General features: G+C 37.5%; 1 protein-coding gene across 1 annotated transcript; it reads left to right on the top strand.

Annotated features, from left to right (window-relative positions):
* The first annotated feature begins 3364 nt into the window (after positions 1-3364).
* Positions 3365-4315, top strand: LOC114737317 (uncharacterized). Its single transcript, XM_028925233.1, has one exon. It carries the CDS (start codon positions 3365-3367, stop codon positions 4313-4315), a length of 951 nt encoding a protein of 316 aa, XP_028781066.1.
* The last annotated feature ends 6524 nt before the right edge of the window (positions 4316-10839 follow it).

Raw genomic sequence — 10839 nt, 5'->3', positions numbered from 1 at the left:
GATACATTAACAAGTGAAAATTTCTAAATTGATAAGTTTTAACATGTCTAATTTTTAGATGTTTAAACATGCTTACAACTTTATTACACAATTTATCTAAGGGTTATTGGTAGTATAATAATAAAATAAAAAAGGGTATTTCAGTAATTATATGAGGAATATGCAGCGTAATTTCACATTCTATTGGAGTTTTTTTAACTATAAAATTGTTTTATTCTATTATGCTTTTATATTAAATCCTTTCTGTGAAGCTTTCTACTAATAATAACTTGATATTTTAAAATTAATTATTTTTCTAATGCGTTAAAATTGAAGGGTGGGAGTACAAAATTTAGGACTTCTTATGAAGTGAAACCTTATGAAATGAAACTAGAAAAACATAGTAGAGAAAGATGAAGACAAGAAAATAAGAGAATTATTGTATTCTTTCAGTTACCTCACAATACAAATGACATACTTTATTTACAAACATAGTCTTATACATAAGTTATATTTGTTTTTAAATGATAAATAGTAGGTAATCAATCTCATAAATGTGAGCAGATATGAGTTATAAGATTAAATAGCTAACAGAGGGATGGTGGAGTTGTGGAGGAGTAATACATAATAAAAACTACTTAATAAAATTAAAGAAGAAGAGATAGACATCCATATGTAATATTCATGACACGACTTTATTTTGATGCTCCTGTTCAGCATTCGTTTGAGAAGGACAATGCTGTCAATAATTCATAAATAGTGTCTTCTTAAATTTTATGTTAGTTAATGCTTATATTTCCATTATTTCTATTTATCTTGTTAAAAAAATTATTCAATTTTTTAATTCACACACATAATATGAAAATTTCGATAATAAATCAGATTATTTGCAACATGGTGATCAATTAGACAATGTTTTGTAACATCCTCTATGATACTACTATACGCAACTGCTACGATCTTTTTTACAGGACACAAATCTTTTAGAATGACATGGTCATGATCATAGGATAATGTCTGAGATCTTAACTATTTTTTTTATTTTTAATTAATTATATACCATACTATCTCTTGTTTTTAATATAAGTGCTAGTTTAACTTTTAATTTGATTTTAAATATAAGACCCTAATCCACTTTATCTCTCTTATTTATCTTTTTTTTTTCCTTCAAAATAGTCCTTATAGTAGTTGCATATGTTAAATCTTCAATCAAATTGTAGTTTTAATTAATGCATGATTAGTAAGGATATTTGAGAGGAGACAACACCTAATCATTACAAATAACTAATTCAACAAACTTTTTAAATTTGCTCAAATTAGTTAATTTGCTCTTATATTAAATATCGAAAGTAATATTCTACCATATTAATTATAGGAAAAATTGCAAATAAAGACCCCCAATATATAAAATGGCAATCAGGGACCCTGAATTTGAGAAATTGCTGCAGAGGACCTGGTCCCAATTTGCAATTATGAAATGTGTGTTAAATGGCTGAAATGCCCCTCACTCATCATTACTGTTAATGAAGGCAGAGGCCAGGATTTTAATGGGTGGCGGGAGAGCTGGTGGAGTAGGATGAGCCGAACGAGTATGTGTGATATTGGGATCTTCTAACATTGGCAATAATGCGAGTAACTTACTAAGTAAACCCTTCTTGTATTGTTCCTCGTAAGAGTTACACATCGTCACATTCTTCATCTTCATCTCTGCTGTGTGGGTGAGTAGGCTGGAGGAAGGGAGGGAATGGGAGGTGTAGTTGAAGATGAAAGATATCACAATGTAGGAGGTTGTGGTTAGTTGGAGGTGGGATATTTTTGTTTTCGTAGTGTGAATGGTCATCTCTCATTTGTAGTGCACGGTGTTGGTTGCGATGGGGAAGGGATTAGAGTGTAGTGGTTTAGCAGAGTGTAGGTTGGATAATGGCCGTTAGTTTGACCGCGAAGGTTGAGGTGTTGCCACGGAATGAGGGAATGACGATACCATGATTTTCGGTGTTGAAGTCGTCAAGCCCTAAAGTGAAGTTGTGAAGCCCTAAAGTAATGTTGGGAAGACAGGAGGTCACGGGTTTTTAATTTGGTATGTAAATGGTTGAGTCGATAGAATAAATGTGTAAATATTTATTAGTGAAGCTAACGTACTGACTAAATGTAAATTTTTGCTGCAGATTAGTATGAAAAATGGATTTCAATAACCGAAGAAGCTGTGGGAAGGAGTTGTTCTGTTATGTGCACATTGGTGGACATTTTGAAGCAAATGGTGAAGGGATAGTTAAATATATTGGAGGGAGGGTAAGGGTAACCAGTATAAAAGAATGGATAATAGTAGACGAGTTGTGTGGAATAATTTTACAGTGGATAGGCAATGATGGTGGTGGATATGAGATTAAGTATAAAGTTAAATTTGATGAGAGTACATTGATTGATCTTTGTGATGATGGTGATATCTGCAACTTGTTTAGATATAATGACAGCAGTGGTCATGTGTATGTAGGAAGGAAAGGGAATGATAGGGAACCTAGAGCAAGGAATGATCCAGACGTGTAAGTGGTTATGTTTTCCAATTGAATCTTGTTATTTACTAATATATTGTTGGTAATTCGTATAGAAATATTGTAACGAAGCTAATGGTGTTGCAGTCCTAAATTGTAATTAGTAAATGCAAGCATGTTATTGAACATAGTGGACATGTCATTTCCATTTGTAAACTTGTGTTTTAGAAATGCAGACTTGTTATTAAACATAAGTAGAGGTTTTCATATGTAGACTTGTAATTCAACGTATTGAAGTTATAATTATCATATACGGACTTGTTATTTAGATATGTAGACGTTATTTTACTAACCAGTAGTTTCTATATGGAAACTTGTTATGTGAGTAACTCAAGTTGTAATTACCACATACGGACTTGTTATTTTAGCAAGGAATTGTTTGTAGATGTAGACTTGTTATTTTAGTTACTAAAGTTGTAATAACCATATGCGGACTTGTTATTTAGATATGTAGACATGTTATTTTATTCAAACCTGTCGTTTGAATATAGCTGTCCTAACTTGGTATTATGGTGGCAGGAGTGAGAATTTATTTGGACTTTCACAAGACATGAATACATTTGAAACGACCATTGGTGATGAACATGAGCTAGTGAATGTTGAAAATGGAGTTGAATGCCTAACTTTTGAAGGAGGCGGATCAAGTCAGAGAAGCAAGTGTAGCGGTTTAGAGAGTCAGAGAAGACTGACGGGCGAGATGAATTGTACGAAATGGGCAAGAGTGTTTGTAGGAGTGGGCCAATATGTTCCACATGCTGTTGCTTTTAGGGAAGCTGTGTACTGGTTCATATTGCAGAGAAGTTTGCAGCGAGATATATAGGAATAGTAAGGAGAAGATGAATGTGAGGTGTAAAGTAGAAGGGTGTCCTTGGAAGATATGTGCAAATGCTGTTGGAAAGAACAGTCATCTATTACGTGTGACTACATTTTGCAATAAGCACATTCATTCAGCCCAAGACAATTTGATTGTGACCTATGGTGGGAGTGTTGCGTTGACATCATCAGTAATAGTTGAAGAGATAAGGGACCATGCTGAAAAACGGCCCACTAAGATAAGGAAGATGTTGGAGAGGGAGTATGGTGTGAGGCTTACATATTGTCAGGCATATAGAGCAAAGGAAAAGGCAATGGAAGAAATACATGGGAAACCGGAACAGTCCTATATGTTAATACCATGGTTATGTGAAAGGTTGAAGGAAACTGATGACAAAACGGTTGCTGAATGGGCCTCCATTGGTAATAAATTTGAGCGTGTGTTCATTGCATACAGTGCATGTGTTGAGGGTTTTTTGAACGGTGCAAGGCCTATATTATATGTTGATGGTACTCATTTAAGTGGTCCATATAAGGGGACGTTACTGTCAGTTTCGGCATATGATGCGGATAATGAGATGTTGCCGTTTGCAATAGCAGTGGTGAAGGGAGAGAATCTTGATAACTGGACGTGGTTTTTTCACAAGATTAAACAAATAGTTGGTTCAATGCAACTGACTATTGTGTCAGATAGACATAATTCTATAATTGGTGCTGTGCAAGCAATATTTGGGTGTGAAAGGCAGGCATACTGTTATAGGCATGTGAAGGAGAACTTTAGCTCTGAATATATGAAATTAAACAGAGGTCGGAGAAGGACAAGTGAAAATTCAAAGGAAGATGCATTGAAGGTACTGGATAAAGTGGCTTATGCAAGACTTGCGGATGAGTTTGATCATGCGCTGGATGATCTCAGAACCATATCTCATGAGTTATATGAGTGGGTTATCAATCAAGGTGATGTGGATAGGTAGGCATTGAGCAAGTTCCCATATAGAAGGTGGGACAACATAACAACTAATTTAGCTGAATCTTTTAATGCTTGGATGGTAAGGGAGAGGAAGCATAACGTGGCCCAAATGATCCATGAGCACCGGGAGAAAGTAGTAAGAAAGATGCATGCATCATATGCAGCAATGACTAAGTGGAGTAATTGCGTTGGGCCAAAAATAGAGGCAAAAGTATTGGAGCATGTGTATTTCGGTAGGTACATGCACTGTGAGAATTATGGAGGGGGAAGAATATGCGTTCACACATCACGTGGAGACCAAAGAGTGGACCTTGGCCTACACCAATGTAGCTGTCGAACTTGGCAAATGTTAGGGATTCCATGCTCACATGCTTGTGCAGCCATTAAGACCATAGGGGGAAACGTTTATGATTATGTTGAAGAGTGTTACAAACGTTCATCCCAAGAAAAAATCTATGCCCGGAGCATGATTCCAGTGGTGACAATTGATATGCCTCACTTGAATGATTATACATTTGAGAATCTTACTGCTCAACCCTTGCTTTTACCCCCAGTCACTGCTAGGCCTTCTAGAAGACCAAGAAGAAATAGAAAGGAATCACAATTCCACAACAAAAAAATATATCATTGCACTAGATGTCTTCATCCTGGACATACAAAGAGGACATGCAAAAATCCTAACCCAAGTTGACTTCCACTTACAAATGGGACAACTAATTTTTTTGGCACATATAGGGTTCATCCTTCTTAATTTTTTTGGGAGCAGGGTGTTGGTAGATGTGCACATATATTTTTGTTACTTCTATGTTTGGGATAAAGGGACATTAAGTGGAAGATGTAAGTTAATGTGCACATGTCATTGAATGTTGTAAAGAACTTGTTGCTGTGAAAGAAATCAGAACTTGTCACTTCTTGTTATTTTGCATAGTTAAGTTGTCATTTGCTTTTGTGCACTTGTAATTTCATGTTCATCAGAAGTGGTTGCTGTCAGAAATGTGCAAAGTGTAATTCCGTGTTTATCAGAAGTGGTTGCTGTCAGAAAACGAAATGTGTCAAAACCTTATAGGAACTTGTCATGTGGCATAGTAAAGTTGTCATTTGGCAATGTCAACTTGTCATTCTGCGTTGATTAGAAGTGGTTGCTCTTGGAAATGTGCAATGTAATCAATGTCTTCAAAAGTATGAAAATGTATTAAAACCTTCTGAGAAATTGTCATTTTCCATAGTAAACTTGTCATTTCCCTTTTTGAAGTTGTAACTTTGTGTTCGCCAGTAGTGAAAATCCAATCGTTTCATGAAAACATTATTCGAACTTGTAATTTTCGGTAGTGAACTTGTCACTTTCTTTTGTGAACTTGTCATTCTATGATTATCGTAAGTGGGAATCCACTAATTTCAACAGAGAATCTCGGTTTCATGAAAACTTTATCGGAACTTGTAAATTTCCCAAGTCAACTTGTCAATTTCCTTAGTGAACTTGTCATTCCGTGATTATCATAAGTGGGAATCCACTCATCTCAACAAAGAATCTCGGTTTCATGAAAACTTTATCGGAACTTGTAAATTTCCCAAGTCAACTTGTCAATTTCCTTAGTGAACTTGTCATTCCGTGATTATCATAAGTGGGAATCCACTCATCTCAACAGAGAATCTCGGTTTTATGAAAACTTTATCGGAACTTGTAACTTTCTCAAGTCAACTTGTCAATTTTCTTAGTGAACTTGTCATTCCGTGATTATCATAAGTGGGAATCCACTCATCTCAACAGACAATCTCGATTTCATGAAAACCTTATCGGAACTTGTAAGTTTCACTAGTCAACTTGTCAATTTCCTTAGTGAACCTGTCATTCCGTGATTATCATAAGTGGAATTCCACTAATTGGAACAGAAATTTTTCCTTGCATGAAAACATCTTGGGAACTAGTGATTTGGCATTGTCAACTTGTCATTTTCCTTTGTCAACCTCTCATTCCGTGAATCAATGTGCAAATTTAGCCACCTTTAATACAGAATCACAAATTTGTATGAAAACCTTTTCACAAGTTGTCATTGGCCATAATGAACTTGTCGTCGCCCATACTAAACTTGTCATTGGCCATTTGGCCTGACTAAAGGGAAATTTGTCATTCCAAATATAAGTGCTGTTATACCATCAATCCAACCATATCATAACCATTACAATAATTGGCATACAATTTCAACAAATGAATCCATTGACAAAGTTAGTAAAAGTCACAGCCTAATTTAAATGCTCTCTATAAAGACGTTCTCCTCTTCTTGGTCATTCGGCCCTTCTTGGTTGTGAGATAAGATCATACACATTCTGACGGCATTCATTGTCATCATGGTTCACCAGCCACCACATCAACTCGCGCCAAAAAGAGGACACATCAGCCTGCACAGCAAGTTTACCACCAAACAAGTCACACGTGGTCACTCTTGATTGCACAATAAATAAGGTAATGTCAATACCTCGGTATATTCAAGGGAAACATCAGGCTCCCATTTCTTGAGCCATATGAGCACATGCACACCACAGTCCCTCCTGCCCACAACACCACCCTAACAGTTTCAGCTCCTCAAACCAACACAGCCAAATAACATATCACATGAGTAGGGTGTAGACACTCACAAATTATTCTGCTGTGGTACATCAGGCTGGACAATTTCAAGTTATCACTAAAATCTGGTCTGACCATGTGAAGTATGTCTTCAAACCGATCCCTCTGCACATATGCCATATTCATCAAAAGGATAATAATATAAAACTGTCATTTTCCTATCTAAAATGCACAGGTCAGTAACATCTTACACATCCGGTGATGGCCATTTCTTGGGGGTCATATGTGGCTGCCTTCTTCTGCTTGGAGGTGGTCTTCTTACGCTGTAAACTTGCTCGCATAGAATCAAAGACATTGAACTTCTGGGTCTTTGGTTCTAATGCAAAACAGAACCAATGCTCCCCAACTAGAGCAGGACCCAGAATCAAGTCACAGTCACCTATGTTGTAGCCAACATAATGCGGAAGTATTTGTCGTGCATGCTGGTTAGGATCCCAACGAGCTGGATCACGGGTCATTATGGCCTGTGAAATGCAGAAAACCAAGTTGTTATTCACTGTAACACACTTTATTCTGTCATTTTCATTTCTAGTCTTGTAAATCAACAAAGCCTATTAGTAATACAGAAACCTCACCATGAAGTTGCATCAAATATATGCCTCCTAACTCAGCCTTCAACTACCTGTTGCTCTTGCACCAAAGCCTTACAGACCAACGACATCACTTGGTTACTCACCCTATTATTTCCACCAAGCGAATGCAGCAATCATCGGGGGATGTCTTCGTCAAACATTCTGATCAAAGGACTGAAACATATTCAAGTGAGTTACTAGATGTGTTATGTTAACATGTAGTCAACAAATAACATCACATAAGCAAAGATTTTCACTTACATCTCACCCTCATCACCTTTGACAGCTCGGCTGACTAAGTTGAAAAAAATATCCTTGGGCTCCATAGGCCTCTTCACTCTTGATTGTGCCTTCAACTCCAACCAAGGAGACTTGATCTTGCTGAACCGAACCCTAGTAGATCTCCTTAGTTGTTGTGCCTCCACAGATACAGGTTCTAGATAGGCCCAACATATTCAACAATGGCCAAGGGGGATACCTCCATGGTGAGTGACCTTCTGCCTCATCACTTTCAATGGTGGGTGACACTTCCCTAGGGGGACTTGCTGCAGGTATGTCACCCTCTGCATTATGACCTACAATATTGCCTGCCACTTCCATAGGGGAACTAATTGTGGGTATTGCACTCTCCATCATAAGTGGTTACTTGTCATCACTCTCCCCATCACCCTTGTATTCCCTCTCCCCTTCGCTCCTGTCATCACCATCCCCTTGACCCTCTTCCTCCATCTCTTCATTATCGCTGTCATTCTCTGTGTCACCCTTCCCATGACTGTCTCCATCTTCACTGCTTACTTCATCCTTCTCCTTTTCCTCACTTGTGTTATCATTGTTGCGCCTCTCCTCCTCATCATCTTCAGAGTCACTTATATTTGTAGGCACTGTCTCAACCCGAGCCTTTCCTCTTGATTTACCCTTCCCACCATCTCCCTGTCTTGGGATTTGCACCTTCACCAACTCCTCATCCACCATTTTTATCAGCATCTTTTGCCCTTCCTCTATCCTCTTCATTAGACGCTCACGTAACTTCTTCAGCTCCTGCATGTAAAAAACATTAATCAAGTAAGTATATACAACAACAAGTTCACTATGGGAAATGACACCTTCACTATGACATATTGACAAGTTCAGTAAACCAGATTACAATTCAGGTATGGCAGATCACAAGTTCATTATACAGAATTACAAGTTCAGTAAACAAAATCACAACTTACGTATGACATATGACAAGTTCATTATACCGAATGACAAGTTCAGTAAACAAAATCACAACTCAAGTATGGCAGATGACAAGTTCATTATACCGAATGACAAGTTCAGTAAACCATATCACAACTCGCGTATGGCAGATGACAAGTTCATTATATCGAATGACAACTTCAGTAAACCAAATTACAATTCAGATATGGTACATCACAAGTTCATTATACAGAATTACAAGTTTAGTAAACCATATCACAACTCACGTATGGCAGATGACAAGTTCATTATACCGAATGACAAGTTCAGTAAACCATATCACAACTCACGTATGGCAGATGACAAGTTCATTATGCCGAATGACAAGTTCAATATACAAAATCACAAGTCAGTCTACCCATTGATAAGTTCAATATGGCTAATCACAGCATAAGTATTGCGAATAACAACTTAAGTTTGCCAAATTACAACTTAACAATGACAAAGCTCTATGTCACTATAGCAAATCAGAACTTCAGTATAGGAAATGACAACAATACTATGGCAGATAACAAGTTCAGGTTACGAAATAAAAACTTCAGTTTACCAATTATACCACATACCGGGTCCAAAAACTCTACAATTATCCTCTCTTCTTTCCCTGTCACAGCTTCACTGCCTTTTCCTCCATACATAATTCCCCTAACACTCTTCCTCTCCTTGCTGACCAATTCTTTTATCTTCTCATCAGTCCAGTATTCAATTGCAGTGGTGGACTCTCGGCCAACAGGCGTGTTGAGGTTAAAATTCTCACCAAAAAAAAGCTGCAAGCCAGGCACATATATACAACATTAACGTTATGCACATCTGTAATCAAATGCAAATACAATGACAAACAAAATAGTAATACCAGAAGTAAGTATATGCAGCCACCAACAGTGCTGCTCCCCTGCCTTTCGTTGCCCCGCCTGTACCCTTTGACATAGTCTCCCATTTCTTTCCAGAGGTCCTTTATAATATAGGTAGCCCAATCATACTTTCCAAAGTCATCCATTGTGCAGCGCATGACTCTAACCAACTTCTCACTCACTTCTGAGCTTGATTTCGAACATAGAAAAGTACCCAGGGTGTATAGCACAAATAAAAACTCGAATATGTGATCCTCCTCCCCTGAAACAATGTCTTTTAGTATTTTGCTGAATGACACTTTCCGATATTCATTTCTCAACTCCTGATACGTAGCATCACTCTCATCAACTTTAGTTTTCACCTCCTCCCCACCGTGACGGATTCCTAGCAGTTGCTAACATCTTCTGCTCCTATTTCCTTTGATTTGCCCTTGATTGTAAATTGATGCGTTGGCGGGTCATATGATCTCAGCATGGTCACAATGAGATCACGGGGTAATCTCTTTAATCCAACCTTCAACAGCCTCCCGAAGCCCATCCTCTCAACCCTCTCCCTTAAGTCTTCATTATTGTTCACAAAGTGCAGTAATTTTCTTAATCCCTTTAGGGACACCCGGGTTAGAAATGATGGGACATGTTTCTTTTTCTCCTCTTCTCCCTTTTGTGGCCTTCTTTTCTTCACCTCCTCGGTGTACCTCATCTTCTCTTCAGCGGCCAGAGCTTTCCATGCATTTGACGTAGCATCTCTTTTTTGTTTGGCTGTCATATTAGGGTCAGCTATTGTGGCCATAAACTCACTTCTGAATAAGAACCAACCGTTATGTGCCTTTTTTGATCCAGAGGCTCCTTCTGATGCCATCTTCCTCTTCCTGCAAAATATTCAACATACAATCCTTAACAACCACATTTACTAACTAACTATCACCTCTGTTAACAACCTATTCTATAACCAACAGCCTTCTTACATCACCACCATTGACTTCTTATTTCAAAACATGAACTTGTAATTTCATATAAGCAAGTTGTCAATTTCTCAAAGTAAACTTGTTATTCTCAACTACTTCTCATGCTTGTTATTTCTCATCATTAACTTGTCATTTACAATTATCAACTAGTTATTTTACATTATAAAGTTCTCCATTTGTCAGAGTCGCCTTTCTTATTTCCAACTTCTTATTGTCATTTCCTATTGTTAACTTGTTAGGAACCCATGGCAACCTTCTTATTCCCAACTGCTCAATAACTT

This window comes from Neltuma alba, unplaced genomic scaffold (genome assembly GCF_004799145.2).
Source record: "Neltuma alba isolate B1F8T4 unplaced genomic scaffold, ASM479914v2 tig00013430_pilon, whole genome shotgun sequence".
In the NCBI taxonomy this organism is placed as follows: Eukaryota; Viridiplantae; Streptophyta; class Magnoliopsida; order Fabales; family Fabaceae; genus Neltuma; species Neltuma alba.
This window is presented reverse-complemented; position numbering and strand designations above follow the sequence as displayed.